This window comes from Pan paniscus, chromosome 16, assembly GCF_029289425.2.
Source record: "Pan paniscus chromosome 16, NHGRI_mPanPan1-v2.0_pri, whole genome shotgun sequence".
Classification (NCBI taxonomy): Eukaryota; Metazoa; Chordata; class Mammalia; order Primates; family Hominidae; genus Pan; species Pan paniscus.
Genome location: NC_073265.2, coordinates 32,730,340 through 32,748,606, shown reverse-complemented (window position 1 = coordinate 32,748,606; position 18,267 = coordinate 32,730,340). Strand labels below are relative to the sequence as shown.

Genomic DNA, 18,267 nt, shown 5'->3' with positions numbered 1-18,267 from the left:
ATAAAGGCCTTTGGCTCATCTAGCTGCAACCATTCTGCCTGTAGTTTGTTTTTCTGGATAATTTAATGATTAATTTAATTGCCACACTGCCTAACAAGGAATTAATAGTTTTTCTTAACAGTTTTTTTTAAGATTCTTGTTTAGTAATGCAAAGGGCTCACTCATTTATTTATCTATTTTTAGTCAGGCTGAGGTTTTTAGGCTTTTTTTTTTTTTTTGAGACGGGGTCTCACTCTGTCACCCAGGCTGGAGTGCAGTGGCGCGATCTCTGCTGACTGCAAGCTCCGCCTCCCGGGTTCACGCCATTCTCCTGCCTCAGCCTCCCAAGTAGCTGGGACTACAGGCGCCTGCCCGCGCACCCGGCTAATTTTTTGTATTTTTAGTAGAGACCGTGTTTCACCGTGTTAGCCAGGATGGTCTCGATCTCCTGACCTCGTGATCTGCCCGACTTGGCCTCCCAGAGTGCTGGGATTACAGGCGTGAGCTACCGCACCTGGCTTTTTGTGTGTGTGTGTGTGTGTGTGTGACGGAGTCTCACTCTGTTGCTCACGCTGGAGTGCAGTGGCACGATCTCAGCTCACTGTAACCTACGCCTCCAGGGTTCAAGCAATTCTCCTGCATCAGCCTCCTGAGTAGCTGGGACTACAGGCGCCCACCACCATGCCCAGCTGATTTTTTGTATTTTTAGTAGAGGCGGGGTTTCACTATCTTAGCCAGGATGGTCTCGATCTCCTGACCTCATGATCCGCCCGCCTCGTCCTCCCAAAGTGCTGGGATTACAGGTGTGAGCCACTGCGCCTGGCGGTTTTTAGGTTTTTATTGTTGTTGTTTCAGACAGGGTCTCACTCTCTTGCCCAGGCTGGAGCACAGTGTTGCAATCTTGGCTCATTGCAACCTCTGCCTCCTAGTTCAGGAGATGCTCTCACCTCAGCCTCCTGAGTAGCTGGGACTACAGGCACATGCCACCACACCCAGCTAATTTTTTTCGTATATTTTTTAGAGATGGGCTTTTGCCATGTTGCCCAGGCTGGTCTCAAATTCCTGGGCTCAAGTAATCCACCTGCCTCTGCCTCCCAAAGTGCTGGGATTACAGATGTAAACCACTGCGCCCAGCCATTTTATGTTTCGACAAACACACTTGTCAAGTAATCAAACAGATCTGTTTATTTGTGCCTCACTTGGGGAGGAAGCAGAAGCAGGCTGGAGAAGAAAAGCAAAAAAATGGTAACTTTTGGGGGATTTTTATGGGACTCAAGGTCATGATTTACTCATAACAGGACCTGGTTGGTTGTGCCCTCTCAAATAGAGCAGATGAACTCACTTTGTCCAGCTAGTGTAGTTAGTATTGCTCTAACCTGGTCTTTAAGTATTAGATTTGTTTAGTCACTGGTGTTCTGCAGCTTTAGGAGTGGAGTATGAAAAGAGTCAATTATAAATGATTTTAAGATTAAGAAGTGAGATGCATCTCTGTGTGGTCCATTTCATTTTAGCTCCACTAATAAAACATACTGGCGACCATAATTATATTCCAGTTAGCAGTAATAGATTCTAGATTTTTCAGGACAGTTTCAAGGAGTCAGTCCTTTTGTTCCCATAAGTAACGTGTATTCAGACAACATGCTTTGAATTTGGTTTGGAAAATATGATCACTGTAATTTATAGCAGCAGTGAGAAGACTGGTAGGAAGCTCCACTTCAGCTTTGCCTATATCACGTGCTGAATTGGGCATTTACAGAAATGGAGAATCATGGTTGGGCTGTGCCGAAATAAATCTGAGCCTGGGGTAGAAAGAGAAAACTGCCTCCTATTGAATGCCTACTATGTATATGTTTGGCACTGTGCTAGGTGCCTTCCCTATTGACAGCTGCTCTGGCTAGAATTCTATCCTGGATCCAACTGCCATTTAAATAATATACCCCCACCCCTCAACAACAACAACAACACAACCAACACATATGCCTCATGGGGCTTAGTTCATTAAGACTCGTCACAGCTGCCACACCCTCTTTAAGACCCTGGCACCATAATTAGGATAATAGAATCTCTGGGTTTGGAAGTATCTTTGAGGTCATCTAGTTAGAAGGGGTGGCAGCTGTTCTCTTTACCATGGAGTTTGAGAATGACAGTGCTCAATTCTCTCAATGGGAGGTGCAAAATATGTCTGGGGCTGTAGTCTCTGCAGGCAATCCCATAAAAGATAAGGCAACGATAAACAAGTGTGAAGCTTGAAATACGTCCTAGGCTGAAAAGGGCAATGGGAAGAAATATGGCTTACTGGAGCCCTTATACAATGTAAAAACAAACAAATACTAAAAACGCCCTGGCAGAGATGTAATGTCAGGCCCTTGGATTCAGGGTAGAGGCCCACAAAAGGGATCCTGATTGACACAGGTTAACCCTGTGTCAAAGAAGAAAGAGTCTCTTCTGTTGGGTTCACCAGCTCTGAAGTACTAGCCATCCTCAAGCCGCTTCTTCTTTGCCCTGTTATGAGAAAGCTGGGAAACTCTCTCCTTTTCCAGGAAAGAGGGTGAGGGACGGGGATTAAGGGGCGTGAACGAGAAAAAGCAGGTAGAGGTACTGAAATGTCTGAGTAGTGGTAAATGCAATCGTCCTGGAAGCAGGGGAAGGTATTTCACGCCCTCTCAAGGTCCCTTCGGTTCAAGGATACCGTCATTCTCCGGCTCTACTAAAGGGGAGGGCCTGCAACGTCCATGCTGCCATGGAAACGCGCCGCCGTGTTCCTTTTTCTTACGTGGGGCAGGGCACTCTGCCGCAGCTACCTATCATCCACGGGATTTCTTGAGTGGCGGGCGGCGGCAGCGAATGGACGATCCGATATTGTGTGACGTAACGGGAAAGGGGGAGTTCGCGGCCGGTGGCGGCGGTGGCGACAGCGGCGACCTAGGGATCGATCTGGAGGGACTTGGGGAGCGTGCAGAGACCTCTAGCTCGAGCGCGAGGGACTCCCGCCGGGATGCCTGGTACTGTTTGGAGAGAAATGGGAGTGCAGTGGGCTCTGAAGGCCTGGATTTCGGGTCTGAAGGGATGGCTGACCGGAGGGGGCGGGGTGGCAAGCATGGCGGCGGTGACGGGGAAGGGGTTGGAGGGCCCTAAGGAGGGGGTGGGGAAACATTAGCTAAGAAGGCTTGGTGGTCGTGAGGAAAGCTGAAAGGCTGTGGGGCCTCTGGCGAACAGATTTTAGAAAACATTCTTTTTTGGGGAGGTAGAGGCGCCAGAAGGACGTGGGGGGGGGGATGGAAAAAGGGGCGGGGAGAGAAGAGGTTAGGAAGGAGGGGAAAGGGTGTCTACGAGAAGGTGATGAAAAATAGGGAGGGATAGGCAGGCTTATTGTAAATAACGAGGAATGGGGACTTGGTAGGCATGATAGGAAAGTGCTTGCAGCAATTATAAATATAATATTCTAATTGGAGGAGTCCTGAAGTGGTCCCGTTTCCCAGCTCTTGTACTTCCGCCCCATTATTTAGGTTTAGACTGCGTGAGCAAGGCTAGTAGGTTACACGGAACTGATCTTTTGTTATTCCATTCCAGGGGAGCAGATGGACCCTACTGGAAGTCAGTTGGATTCAGATTTCTCTCAGCAAGATACTCCTTGCCTGATAATTGAAGATTCTCAGCCTGAAAGCCAGGTTCTAGAAGATGATTCTGGTTCTCACTTCAGTATGCTATCTCGACACCTTCCTAATCTCCAGACGCTCAAAGAAAATCCTGTGTTGGTGAGTGATACCTTGTTTGAAGAAGATTGAGCAGATTTTTTTTTTTAAACCGAAAACCAGCAAACATAAGTATTTAGAAGATCATTATCTTCTCAATAAAGTTGATTGGAAAAATTGTTCACAAATAGGTTTCATTTTGAACTATTTCATATATAATGGGGATATTTTGTATGTGTATTTTCTAGGATGTTGTGTCCAATCCTGAACAAACAGCTGGAGAAGAACGAGGAGACGGTAATAGTGGGATCAATGAACATTTGAAAGAAAACAAGGTTGCAGGTGAGGTGTTTAAAGCTATCTGTCCCCTTTGCATTTTTTGGGTGCTCTTGTTGGTGCTGGGTGGATTTAAACTTTATGTGGTTGTGTCGAATGTATGTAAGGAAGCCTACTGTGGTATCTGCATAGTAGTCACTCAAAAGTTGATGTGCTAGTGTCACTGATTAGATTGGTATTGTCTGTATTCCTGATTTTGTATTAAAGTTTGGTGGTAAATGTCTTTCATGCTAATATCCAGTTATTTTTTGCAGACCCTGTGGATTCTTCTAACTTGGACACATGTGGTTCCATCAGTCAGGTCATTGAGCAGTTACCTCAGCCAAACAGGACAAGCAGGTATACAGTGTTTGAAGGGGTTTATTTAAATGTATTATCAGATTTGTTCTTTTATCTGTACCTGTTGCCTCATCCCAAGGATAAAAGGATTAGTCTCTTTCTTGTGGATCAGGAAGTGGGACTTGAGGGTTGTATTAGATAGTATTGTAATAGTACTGATAGCTGGAAACTGTTTTGTGAAGGTAATAATTTTTATACCTACATTATTCAAATCATGATCTGTCTTGTGCATGTGAAACAAAATAAGCATTCCTCCTAGTAGAAAAAAATTATTAAAAAGTATTTAGGGGCCAGGCATGGTGGCTCATGCCTGTAATCCCAGCGCTTTGAGAGGCCGAGGCGGATGGATCACTTGAGGTCAGGAGTTTGAGACCAGCCTGGCCAACATGGTGAAACCCCATCTCTACTAAAAACAGAAAAATTAGCTGGGCCTGGTGGTGCGTGCCTGTAATCCCAGCTATTCAGGCGGCTGAGGCAGGAGAATTGCTTGAACCTGGGAGGCGGAGGTTGCAGTGAGCTGAGATTGTACCACTGTACTCTATCTAGCCTGAGTGACAGAGTGAGACTCCGTCTCAGAAAAAAAAAAAAAAAATTTTAGGAGTATTATCAGAACTATTAGGCATGTTTTCCATCTATCAACCGAAGTACCCCACCAGTTTTAGATCTAGAATGTTTAATTCTTACCCTAAACAAGATTCAATTTTTACCATGTCTTTTGCATATCTTTATAATACCCATTTTTTGAGTTCATGCTCTGTGTTAGGTCCTGTATTGGACGTTTGGCATATAGTATAATGTTATTTAATCCTATTCTTAAAGCAGCTGTACGATGAAGACATTACATTACTTCCATTGTATAGAGGGGAAAATTGATGGACAAAGAAATTAGATAACTTGCTTTAGAGTACATTGCTAGTAAGTGGCAGAGCTGGCTTTGAACCTGGTCCTAATGACTCTAATGCCTCCTCTTTCATTCTAACTAGTCAGTGCTTCTCAGTCTTCCGCCCCAATATTTCTAAGGTCCAAGGAGAATGTAGAGAACTTCAGGAGTTTTGGGGTGGTAGAAAGGGGAGGTGGTTAGAGAGGAGAATGTTAGCTTGAGATGGTTAAAGACTATTGTTTTTTCTTAAAAAGAAATGGTTTTTGGCTGGGCGCAGTGGCTCACACCTGTAATCCCAGCACTTTAGGAGGCTCAGACAAGAGGATCACTTGAGCCCAGGAGTTTGAGATCAGCCTGGGCAACCTAGTGAGACCCTGTCTCTACAAAAGAAAAAAAAAAAAGAACTGGGTGTGGTAGCTCACACCTGTAATCCCAGCACTTCGGGAGGCTGAGGTGGGCGGATCACCTGAGGTCAGGAGTTTGATACCAGTCTGGACAACGTGGTGAAACCTGGTCTCTTAAAAATACAAAAATTAGCGAGGTGTGGTAGCGGGTACCTGTAATACCAGCCACTCAGGAGGCTGCATCAGGAGAATCACTTGAACCTGGGAAGCAGAGGTTGCAGTGAGCCGAAATTGTGCCACTGCACTCTAGCCTGGGTGACAGAGCGAGACTCTGTCTCAAAATAAAATAAAATAATAAAAAAAAAAATAGCAGGGCATGGTGGTCCGTGCCTGTAGCCCCAGCTATTCAGGAGGCTGAGATAGAAAGATCACTTGAGCCTGGAAGATTGAGGCTGCAGTCAGCCGTGATTGTGCCGCTGCACTCCAGCCTGGTTGATAGAGTGAGACCCTGTCTCAAAAAGAAAAGCTTTTTTGGAGGTGTGTTTTATTTTACACTCTGTGTTTGTACGTAATTTTTTTTTTCTCACAAATCATCAAGTAAAATAAATGCTTTAGAACAACCTGCAAACCGATGGGCTCATTGTGGCCTGCAGAAGTGTTTTATTTGGCCTACATAGGTGGTAAAATGTTAATATATTTGAATTAATTGACAGAATTTTAGAATGGGGAAATTTCTCATAAAACTTAGACTTCCAGCTTCTGGCATTTCTTGTTTCTGTTGGCAACAGTTGGCTGGAGTTATGAGTAGCAGTCAGCCTCTGCTTAGTTGGAGCATTAGTGCTATGATTTGCCATAGTCACTACAATTCATTATTGTACTTGGACACTGAGGCCAGGTGTTCTTTTGTCATTTATCATAGTGCTTGTGCTTTTGTTCTTACACCCAGCTGCTTCACTCATCTATGTTATCTTGCTTTGATTTCTGTGGGCATTTAAGTTTATGGTACCTCTTTAAGAACATGTGCCAGGCTTATCTATGTTTTTGTGGCTCAGCATCCTGGTTTGAGCCAGTGGGGACAGGAAGTATGCACGTCCCTCATTGTGAATGAAGCAATGCTATTTGAGAAGTTTCATGCTACTTCTTTTCATGTTAAATAAATGTGCAGGCACTGTGGCATGTGCTTTAAAGGGGCTTTTGCCATTGTGGAGCTTATAATTTAATAGGAGAGACAGATGTTAAATGAGTCATTACATCAGTAGCTATTCCATTACAACTGTGATCATTGCAAAGAGGAGAAAAAATATATATAACGTAATCAGAAGGATAAGGGGACACCTCTTTGTGGAATACAATCTAAACAATAAATATGAATTTGTTAGGCATAGTTGAAGAGCTGCACATTTCTATGTGCAGTATGCAAGGAGGAGCTGTCCAAACAGAATGAACTGTGTGTGCATAGGCCATGAAGCTGGAAAGAATTTGGAGTTGATTCCAAAAGAATGAAATCTCTTCAAAACACTTTTTTTTTTTTTTTTTTTTTTTTTGAGACAGAGTCCCACTCTTGTTCCCCAGGCTGGAGTGCAGTGGTGTGATCTTGGCTCACTGCAACCTCTGCCTCCCAGGTTCAAGCGATTCTCTTGCCTCAGCCTCCTGAGTAGCTGGGATTACAGGTGTCCACCACCACTGCTGGCTAATGTTTGTATTTTTAGTAGAGATGGGGTTTCCCCATGTTGGCCAGGCTGGTCTTAAACTCTTGACCTCAAGTGATCCACTTGCCTCAGTCTCCCAAAGTGCTGGGATTACAGGTGTGAGCCACCTTGCCTGGCCAAATCCACCAAATTTATTCACATTTCCTGTTTTACTTCTTTTTATGTGTGTGTGTATGTGTGTGTGTATTAAGTTTTACATAGTTTTATCACCTGCGTAGGTTTGTGTCTTCACCACAACAGTCAAGATACAGTTCTAACACCGCAAGGATGTTTATTGTTGCCCTTTTATAGCCACACCTACCTCCGTCTTTTGCACCCAAACCCCTGGCAGCCATTAATCCATTCTTCATGTGTAAAATGTCATTTCAAAATACTATATAAAATGGGATCATACGGTCTGTAACCTTTAGTGATTGGCTTTTTTTTTTTTTGAGACAGGGCCTCACTCTGTTGCTCAGGCTGGAGTGCAGTGGCAAGGTCATGGTTAGTGCAGCCTCCACCTCCTGGGCTCAAGCAATCCTCCCATTTCAGCCTCGCAAGTAGCTGAGACGACAGGCACATGCCACCACACCCAACTAATTTTTTAACTTTTTGTAGAGATGGGGTTTTGCTGTATTGGCCAGGGTGGTCTCCAATGCCTGGGCTCAAGCAATCCTCCTGTCTCATCCTCCCAGAATGCAGGGATTACAGGCATGAGCCACCATGCCCATCCTTGGGATTGGCTTTTTCAATCAGCATAACTTCTGGGGCTCCATCCATGTTTTTGCATGTATCAATAGTTCATTTTTATTGCTGAGTAGTCTTCCATGCCGTGGATGTACCACAGTTTGTTTAACCATTCATCTGTTGAAGGACATCTGCGTTTTTTTTTCTTGTTTTTGACTACTATTGAGAAGCTGTTATAAGCATTTATGAACAGGTTTTTCTTTTCTTTTTTTTTTTTTAAGATGGAGTCTTGCTCTGTCGCCCAGGCTGGAATGCAATCTCAGCTCACTGCAACCTCCACTCCAGGGTTCAAGTGATTCTTCAGCCTCAGCATCCTGAGTAGCTGGGACTACAGCCGTGCACCATCACGCCTGGCTAATTTTTGTATTTTTAGTAGAGGCGGGATTTCACCATGTTGACCAGACTGGTTTTGAACTCCTGACCTCAGGTGATCTGCCTGCCTCGGCCTCCCAAAGTGCTGAGATTATAGGCGTGAGTCACTGTGCCCGGCCATATGTACAGGTTTTTCTGTGAACATAAGTCTTCATTTCTCTAGGATAAATGCCCAGATTTGCAATTGCTGGGTCATGGTAGTTGCATGTTTGTTTTTTTAAGAAACTGCCAAACTTTTCTAGAGTGGCCGTACTGTTTTATAGTCCCACCAGCAATGTATGAGTGATCTAATTTTTTTTCATCCTCACTGGCATTTGGTGTTTTCAGTATTTTTTATTTTAGCCATTACAAGTCTGTAGTGATACCTCATTGTTGTTTCAGTTTGCATTTCCCTAATGGCTAATGATGGTGAGGATTTTTTCATGTGCTTACTTGCTGCCTGTCATTTTCTTCAGGGAAATGTCTGTTCATATCTTTTGTCCATTTTCTAATTGGATTGTCTTTTTACTATTGTGTTTTGAGAGTTCTTTATATATTCTAGATACTAGTCTTTTGTAGAATATGTATTTTGCAAATATTTTCTCCCACTCCATCCTTTCTTTCTCTTCATAGGGTTTTTCACGGAGCAATTTTTAATTTTGGTGAGAGCTGTTAAATATTTTTAACAGAATAATATAAGTCATTTACTTTAAAAAGGGCTTATAGGCCGGGTGCAGTGGCTCAGGCCTATAATTTCAGCACTTTGGGAGGCCAAGGCGGGTGGATCACTTGAGCTCAGGAGTTTGAGACCAGCCTGGGCAGTATGGTGAAACCCCGTCTTTACCAAAAATACAAAAAAATTAGCTGGGCATGGTGGCACACATCTGTGGTTCCAGCTACTCAGGAGGCTGAGGTGGGAGGATCGCTTAAGCCTGGGAAGCAGAGGTTGCAGCGAGCCATGATTGCACCGCTGCACTCTAGCCTGGGTGGCAGAGTGAGACCCTGCCTCAAAAACAAATAAATAAATAATAGTAAAAAGGGCTTATAATGAAAAGCAGAGAGTCCTTCCTCACCCTTGCTCCCTTTTCACAAAGGCAACTCTCTTTAACTGTTTATGGTTTTACTTCTTTGGGAGATTATCTTCCTACCTCTAATACTATTGTAAAACTATAAATGTGTTTTATATGTAAAGTAATACAATTGAGTTCTGATAATGAAAGATGGGGTAACTCAGCAACACCCTCCCAATTTTTGTTTATTTGTTTGTTTTATTTTGAGACCGAGTTTCGCTCTTGTTGCCCAGGCAGGAGTGCAATGGCATGATCTTGGCTCACGGCAACCTCCGCCTCCTGGGTTCAAGCGATTCTCCTGCCTCAGCCTCCCAAGTAGCTGGGATTACAGGCATGTGCCACCATGCCCGGCTAATTTTGTATTTTTAGTGGAGATAGGGTTTCTCCATGTTCGTCAGGCTGGTCTTGAACTCCCGACCTCAGGTGATCCACCCCCCTCAGCCTCCCAAACTGCTGGGATTACAGGCGTGAGGCACCGCAGCGGCCCTCCCAATTTTTTTTTTGTTTGTTTTCACCCTCTCAATTTTTGATGATAATTATTTTAATTCTTCTGGCTCCGTTTACACCTCTAAATAATATATTTAAACCTTTGTTTTCTCTTTCCATCAACTTTAGACAGTGGAGAAAAGTTTAACTAAAGTACTGTTTTTTGTCTGTAATCTGAATTATTTCATGCTTTTTCTGATTTGTCTAATCATTCTACAAATTTTTTTGAGTATTTTCTTTTTTATTTTTTGAAACGGAGTCTTGCTTTGTTGCCCAGGCTGGAGCGCAGTGGCACCACCATCTTGGCTCACTGCAACTTCCACCTCCTGGGTTCAAGTGATCCTTGTCCCTCAGCCTCCTGAGTAACTGGGATTACAGGCAAGTGCCACCATGCCTGGCTAATTTTTGTATTTTTAGTAGAGACAGGGTTTCACCTTGTTGGCCAGGCTGGTCTTGAACTCCTGACCTCAAGTGATCTGCCCATCTCGGCCTCCCAAAGTACTTTCTTTTTTTTTTTTTTTTTTTTGAGACGGAGTCTCGCTCTGTTGCCCAGGCTGGAGTGCAGTGGCACGATCTCGGCTCACTGCAAGCTCCGCCTCCTGGGTTCACGTCATTCTCCTGCCTCAGCCTCCCAAGTAGCTGGGACTACAGGCACCTGCTACCACGCCCGGCTAATTTTTTGTATTTTTAGTGGAGATGGGGTTTCACCATGTTAGCCAGGATGGTCTTGATCTCCTGACCTCGTGATCCGCCCGCCTCAGCCTCCCAAAGTGCTGGGATTACAGGCATGCGCCACTGCGCCCGGCCAAAGTACTTTCTATTGAGTATTTTCTGTGTGCCAGGTGTTCTTGGATTTTGGGGATACAAAGTGATCAGAAGAAATAAAAATCCTAGACCTTAATGTAGCTTACATTCTTGTGTAGGGTATAGCAATATATGATAAATAAGTAAAATATGTAGTATGTTAGATGCTGATAAGGGCTGAAGAGATAAATATAGCAGGGAAGGGGAGAGGAAGCAACAAAGTGGTTGCAAGTTTACATAGGGTGTCTAGGGAGTGCTTCATTGATAGGACATGTGATTAAAAATCTAAGTGAGGCCAAGGCAGGAGGATCTCTTGAGCCCAGGAGTTTGAGAGCAGCCTGGACAACATAGTGAGACCCTGTCTCTACAAAAAATACACAGTAAGCCAGGCATGGTAGTGTGCGCCTGTGATCCCAGCTACATGGGAGGCTGAGGTGGGAGGATTGCTTGAGCCTGGGAGGTTGAGACTGCAGTGAGCCATGATTGCTTCACTGCACTCTAGCTTGTGTAACAGAGTGAGACCATATCTTAAAAAAAAAAAAAAAAACCAAGTAAGTGTGTATTTGCTGTTATCTGGGATAAGTGCAATCCATGCATGGAGAATGGCAAGTTCAAAGACCCTGAGGCATGAGTGTCCCTGGAATATTTGAGAAATAGCAGGGAGGTTAGTGTGGCTGTAGTGGAGTGACTAAGAGAAGTGAGAGAAGAGGTCAGAGAAGTCAGAAGGGAACCAGATTATGTAAGGCATTGTGAGGAATTTGGCTCTTATTTTTAGTGAGATAGGAAGACATTTAAGGGTTTTGAGCAGGGGAAGGACATGATCTGATTTAGATTTTTAACAGAGTCACTCTGGCTGCTTGATTAAGAATAGACTGAAAGCAGGACAAGGCTAGAGGCAGGAAGACCAACAAGGAAACTATTGACATAATTTAGCAAAATGTGATAGTGGCTGGACCAGGATTGAAGCAGATGAAGAATGGTGAGATTCTGAGTATTTGAAAAGGGGATTCAAAGACAGATCAGATGTGGAGTGTGAGAGACAAGAAGGAAGTAATAATTATTCCAGGTTTGTTTTGCTTCAAGTAGCTGGGACTACAGATGTATGCCACCGTGTCTGGCAGATTCCAAGTTTTTGATTTGAGCAACTAGAGTAATGGAATGACAGTTAAGATAGAGAAGACTGCAGGAGGGGAAGTTCAGTTTTAAACATATGAAACATTGTGCTGTCTTTTCAACAACCAGTTGGATGTGTTGAGGAGGTAATTGGACAAGGAGGCCTGGAGCTCAGAGGGAAAAGTCTAGGCCAGAGATTTAAATTGCAGACTCATAAGCAGATAGGCAGTATTCTAAACCATGAGTCTGGATGAGGTCATTAAGTGGGTGAATGTAGCTAGAAAAGAGGTCCAAGGACTCACGGAGCCTACCAGCATTTAGAGATCAGGGACATGAGGTAAAAACACCAAAAGAAACTAAGAAGAGCTCAAAGTGTGTTGTTTTGTGCTGTCATCCTTCATTGCTTCTTTTCTACCATTTGCAATATTTGCTCTTGAACTTTCTTTCCCTCTGTTTCCCAAGGTCATTTATCTGGTCCTTCCAGTTATATAGATAATGTTCTATTTTGTTTTTGTAAAAATCTTTACTTAGTCTTCTTTCACTTGCTTGGGTCACGGTTCCCAACTTTGCAAATTTATATTTTCACCTCTTTTGTGTTTATTAAAGTTATGCTTAATGCTCTTTTTATGAAATATTAATTGTGTAGAAAGTTGCAAGGAAGCAAAGATGTCATCTGTAATCCTGCCACCCAGAGGCTAATTGCTGTAAACATTTTGGCATCTTTTCTGTCTTTTTTTGTTCATTTGATTTATATGGTTGACATCATGTGGAAAGTAAAAGTGTATGTTTGCTGATGTTTTGCTTAAAAACATGAAAATTTTTCTCATGACAATTAAAACTTAACATATTCCCCAAGTTTTTTATTTTAAAAGTTTAAGCCCACAGAAGAAATGAAAGAGTATACATTTGTTCTGTGTGTGTGTGTGTGTGTGTGTGTGTGTGTGTGTGCTGTACTTTTTTGGGGAGGATTAATTGTTTAAAACTAAGTTGCAGACATCAGATTTTTCCTTAATATAATGTCCCCTTAAATACTTCAGCATTCATCCCCTAAGAATAAGTACATTATTCTATATAATCATAGTACCGTTATCACACTTAAAGTAATAATTCCATAATATTTAAGTATACAGTTCAGATTTTCCCAGTTGTCTCAAAGATGTCTTTTGTCTTGTTTTATTGATTGGTTGGTTGATTGCATCTAAGATCCAATTCAGGTTCACATTTTGTATTTGATTGTTTCACACTTTTCTTTTTTTGGAGACAGACTCTTTTTCTGTTGCCCAGGCTGGAGTGCACTGGGGCAGTCCCGGCTTACTGCAACCTCCACCTCCTGGGTTCAAGCGATTCTCCTGCTTCAGCCTCCCAAGTAGCTGGGACTACAGGCACATGCCACCACACTGGTTAAATTTTTTTTTTTTTTTGAGACGGAGTCTCGCCATGTCTCCCAGGCTGGAGTGCAGTAGCGTGATCTTGGCTCACTGCAACCTCCGATTCCCAGGTTCAAGCAATTCTCCTGCCTCAGCCTCCCCAGTAGCTGGGACTACAGGTGCGTGCCACCACGCCTGGCTAATTTTTTGTATTTTTAGTAGAGACAGGGTTTCACCTTGTTGGCCGGGATGGTCTCGATCTCCTGACCTTGTGATCCGCCTGTTTCGGCCTCCCATAGTGCTGGGATTACAGGCGTGAGCCACCGCGCCCAGCCTAATTTTTGTATTTTTAGTAGAGACGGAGTTGCACCATGTTGGCCGTGCTGGTTTTGAACTCCTAAGCTTAAATGATCCGCCCACTTCGGCCTCCCGAAGTGCTGGGATTACAGGGATAAGCCACTGCGCCTTGCCTTGTTTCAAACATTTTTAACGGTGATATATGTTATTAATAGATTGTGAAATTATTTAATCATTTCCTTAATGCTGAATTTATAGGTTGTTTCTTGTTGTTGTTGTTGTTGTTGTTTTTTGAGGTGGAGTCTCGCTCTGTCGCCCAGGCTGGAGTGCAGTGGCGTGATCTCGGCTCACTGCAAGCTCTGCCTCCCGGGTTCACGCCATTCTACTGCCTCAGCCTGCTGAGTAGCTGGGACTACAGGCACCTGCCACCACGCCCAGCTAATTTTTTTGTATTTTTTAGTAGAGATGGGGTTTCACCATGTTAGCCAGGATGGTCTCGATCTCCTGATCTCGTGATCCGCCCTCCTTGGCCTCCCAAAGTGCTGGGATTACAGGCGTGAGCCACCGCGCCCAGCCTAATTTTTGTATTTTTAGTAGAGACGGAGTTGCACCATGTTGGCCGTGCTGGTTTTGAACTCCTAAGCTTAAATGATCCGCCCACTTCGGCCTCCCGAAGTGCTGGGATTACAGGGATAAGCCACTGCGCCTTGCCTTGTTTCAAACATTTTTAACGGTGATATATGTTATTAATAGATTGTGAAATTATTTAATCATTTCCTTAATGCTGAATTTATAGGTTGTTTCTTGTTGTTGTTGTTGTTGTTGTTTTTTGAGGTGGAGTCTCGCTCTGTCGCCCAGGCTGGAGTGCAGTGGCGTGATCTCGGCTCACTGCAAGCTCTGCCTCCCGGGTTCACGCCATTCTACTGCCTCAGCCTGCTGAGTAGCTGGGACTACAGGCACCTGCCACCACGCCCAGCTAATTTTTTTGTATTTTTTAGTAGAGATGGGGTTTCACCATGTTAGCCAGGATGGTCTCGATCTCCTGATCTCGTGATCCGCCCTCCTTGGCCTCCCAAAGTGCTGGGATTACAGGCGTGAGCCACCGTGCCTGGTCGGTGTTAACTTATTTTAAAAATATATGGAGTTTGCTTGTGCCCAGTAGTTCAAGGCTGCAGTAAGCTGTGATTGTGCTACTGCACTTTAGCCTGGGAGACAGACTCTGTCTCTCTTTTTTTTTTTTTTTTGAGACAGAGTCTCACTCTGTCACCAGGCTGCAGTGCAGTGGCGCGATCTCGGCTCACTGCAACCTCCGCCTCCTGGGTTCGAGCAATTTTCCTGCCTCAGCCTCCTGAGTAGATGGGACTACAGGCGCATGCCACCACACCCAGCTAATTTTTATATTTTTAGTAGAGACGGGGTTTCACCATGTTAGCCGGGATGGTCTCGATCTCTTGACCCGTGACCTGCCTGCCTCTGCCTCCCAAAGTGCTGGGATTACAGGTGTGAGCCACCGTGCCCGGCCCAGACTCTGTCTCTTAAAAAAAAAAAAGTAAAAAATAAAAAGTGTGTGTGTGTGTGTGTGTGTGTGTATATGTATTTATATACATATATAAGCTCCTTACCTGAATTTTGTTTGGACTCTGTGGTTCTATATATGTATTTTAAGATTTTTTACTAAAATACTTCTGTGAACTTTTAAAAAGTTTTTTGAGCCCTTTCTGTGCTCATCCAATGCATATCTTCTCTTGTCACTTGTCAGTAATTCTCCTGAATGCAAGATTTTTCTACCTCTTCTCAAAAATATAAAATTCGAGTATGTTGATGCCTTATTTTTTCTTTACTTAATTCTGTGTAGGATGTTGAATTGTTAATCTTTTAGGTGCTTTTTGTAGAAAGAAGCACTATAAAGGTGAGGTATTTTACTTTTTCAAGTTTGGCTAAGAGATGGTTGGTATGTGTCGGGGGTCAGAGTGCTCTGATTAAAGTGTCCCAAACTATCTGGGAACACATGATTATATCCTTCTGCTGTGTAGTGTTCTGGGAATGTCAGTGGAATCTGCTCCTGCTGTGGAGGAAGAGAAGGGAGAAGAGTTGGAACAGAAGGAGAAAGAGAAGGAAGAAGATACTTCGGGCAATACTACACATTCCCTTGGTGCTGAAGGTAGCCTTGTGCCTTTTTCAGAATAATAGACTGTTCTAACTTCCCTTTAACATGATTGTGCAGATGTCTAAATTTCTCCTCTTTATTAGGTTGCAGATTTCTCATAATTAAATTGAGAGTCGTTAAGAAATTTGCTAGTAATTTAAAATGTTCCACCTGATTTGGTGTTCAGGAATTTGTAGTTCATTGGTTAGCCCCTTTCTGCATGTTGAGTTTTCTTCCTCTTGTATTCATTTGTTTTTCAAATATTTTTGGAATGTGTACTTTGTGGGGTGTAAGTACAGTCTGAATTGCTGTGACTGTGGGTGTAGTTTATGATGTACCTTTAGAAAGCAGACGTAGTCTCCTTATAAGATTTTATAGTATGAAGTATTTTTACTTTATTACACATTTTCCCCCTTCATCTTTAATGCACTTATTTATTTTTTATTTATTTTTTATTTTTTTGAGATGGAGTCTTGCTCTGTTGCCCAGGTTGGAGTGCAGTGGCGCAATCTAGGCTCACTGCAAGCTCCGCCTCCTGGGTTCAAGCCATTCTTGTGCTTCAGCCTCCCGAGTAGCCAGGATTACAGGTGTGCACCACCACACCTGGCTAATTTTTGTATTTTTAGTAGAGATGGGGTTTCACCATGTTGGCCAGGCTGGTCTTGACCCCCTGACCTCAAGTGATTCACCTACCTTGGCCTCCCAAATGCCGGGATTATAGGTGTGAGCCACCGTGCTCGGCCACATTTATTTTTTATTTTTGAAAAATTTGGGGGGTGCACAGGGCTTTGATGTGAAGGACTTAACGGGACCCTCCTTTGCTGAGGACAGCAGCTTGTACATTGCATAATGTTGTGGGATGATACCTAATTTCTTGGCATTTTGTTCCTAGATACTGCCTCATCACAGTTGGGTTTTGGGGTTCTGGAACTCTCCCAGAGCCAGGATGTTGAGGAAAATACTGTGCCATATGAAGTGGACAAAGAGCAGCTACAATCAGTAACCACCAACTCTGGTTATACCAGGCTGTCTGATGTGGATGCTAATACTGGTATGAAACATGTTTTCTGGCATTTGGAGTTGTTGTGTTTTCTCCCATATTAGAGGTAGTTATTTTTTCCTTGATAAGTTTTGCAGCTATCCAAATTAATATAATCTAAGTAATTTAGTAAGGTTGAAGAGTTTTCTGGTAAATACTTGTCAATTGTTGGTTTGTGGGCTGAGGTTTTAAGTTATTGGTTACTTTCCTTTATAGACTGATGCCTGTATATATTTTAAATTGGACTTCTGTTAAAATGTTTGCTTTTTAAAAAACATCTGGGACTGTATCTAGTATTTTGAAAACTTAATTATCTCCTTCCTGTCATTTTATAAAACTCTTAGCAATTAAGCATGAAGAACAGTCCAACGAAGATATCCCCATAGCAGAACAGTCCAGCAAGGACATCCCTGTGACAGCACAGCCCAGTAAGGATGTACATGTTGTAAAAGAGCAAAATCCACCACCCGCAAGGTAAGCTGAACTTTCTAAAAAGGATTTACGAGTTTTGCTGTAGGATTATACTAATGTCATTTTACCAGATGAAAACATTTTTAGAAATTGTTGATTTTTAAATTATTTTCCCCTTGTACTGGGCATACTTGTGGTCCATTGGAAACGTTGATTATTTATGAAGTCTCAAGAATTGTTTTTTGTCTGTCTGTCTGTCTGTTTGAAACAAAGTCTCACTATGTTGCCCTGGGCTCATGTGATTCTCTGCCCCAGCCTCCCAAGTACTGGGGCCACACTTGACTGCTAATCTTATCTTTAGGCATTCTACAAAGACCTTTTTTTGTTGATTAAAAAAAAATTTTTGTTGTAGAAATGGAGTCTCGCTATGTTGCTCAAGCTGGTCTCGAACTCCTGGACTCAAGTAATCCTCCTGCCTCAGCTTCCCAAAGTGCTGGGATTATAGGCGTGAGCCACTCTGCCTAGCCTGCAATGATGTTTTAAGGCTGCTCTAACTATAAGCATGACTCCGTAATCTTTGGTTGCCACTCCTCCTTTGTGATCTTTGTCTACAGAGACACTGCTTGTCTGTAGGAGGTCTTCTTAGCCTCTCTGGTGTTATGAAGAGTAACATGACTATTATATTTGAAAGCCTACTGTTTCTATACTTGAGGAGCACCCAGATTGCTTTGGGTTCTTAGGTATCCTGCATCTGGTATTTTATGGTATCGATAGATGTAGGGATTTTCTCAGGTTCTTTAGGCTCTTAACTTGGTAGGAATTGGGGAATGTGCCTCTGCTTCATCTCTCGTGATTTTTATAACCAAAGCTTCGTTACCTCTGGCCAGTAAGTGAAGTTTGAATATGGCAGAAGAAAACTGGGATGCTTCCAGTTTGGGATAGGGGTTAAATAAACAGTATTGTTTTGTTATTTCCTTCAATGGAAAGAGTGGGGAGAGAGTGTCCTAAGCAAAGTTGAATATCAAGAGAAATTGTCTTTCTAATGTAAAACACTCAGCATAACAGTGACTTTTTAGGCTTTTCTTTTAGATGCTGCCTTCCATCTAGTTATGCTATTCTGTTTACCCTGGGGAGTGGTAGAACAGGTGAACCTCATAAGTCTCTGGAAAGGGGCCAGG

General features: G+C 43.1%; 1 protein-coding gene across 4 annotated transcripts in view; it reads left to right on the top strand.

Moving 5' to 3' along the window:
• Nucleotides 1-18,267, top strand: part of TP53BP1 (tumor protein p53 binding protein 1) — a 108,029-nt gene that overhangs the window by 14,554 nt on the left and 75,208 nt on the right. For 3 of the 4 annotated variants that reach the window (XR_004666492.3, XM_034938626.3, XM_003805576.6), the window contains exons 1-7: nucleotides 2,765-2,981; nucleotides 3,550-3,734; nucleotides 3,920-4,013; nucleotides 4,262-4,346; nucleotides 15,527-15,654; nucleotides 16,532-16,690; nucleotides 17,023-17,152. Coding sequence is in view for 3 of the 4 variants with exons in the window: in XM_034938626.3 (XP_034794517.1) it covers nucleotides 2,975-2,981; nucleotides 3,550-3,734; nucleotides 3,920-4,013; nucleotides 4,262-4,346; nucleotides 15,527-15,654; nucleotides 16,532-16,690; nucleotides 17,023-17,152 (788 nt within the window). In the remaining variant the exon portion in view is untranslated. Of the gene's footprint in view, nucleotides 1-2,764; nucleotides 2,982-3,549; nucleotides 3,735-3,919; nucleotides 4,014-4,261; nucleotides 4,347-15,526; nucleotides 15,655-16,531; nucleotides 16,691-17,022; nucleotides 17,153-18,267 lie in introns of those variants that run through there. The other variant, XM_003805577.7, reaches the window with a different exon arrangement.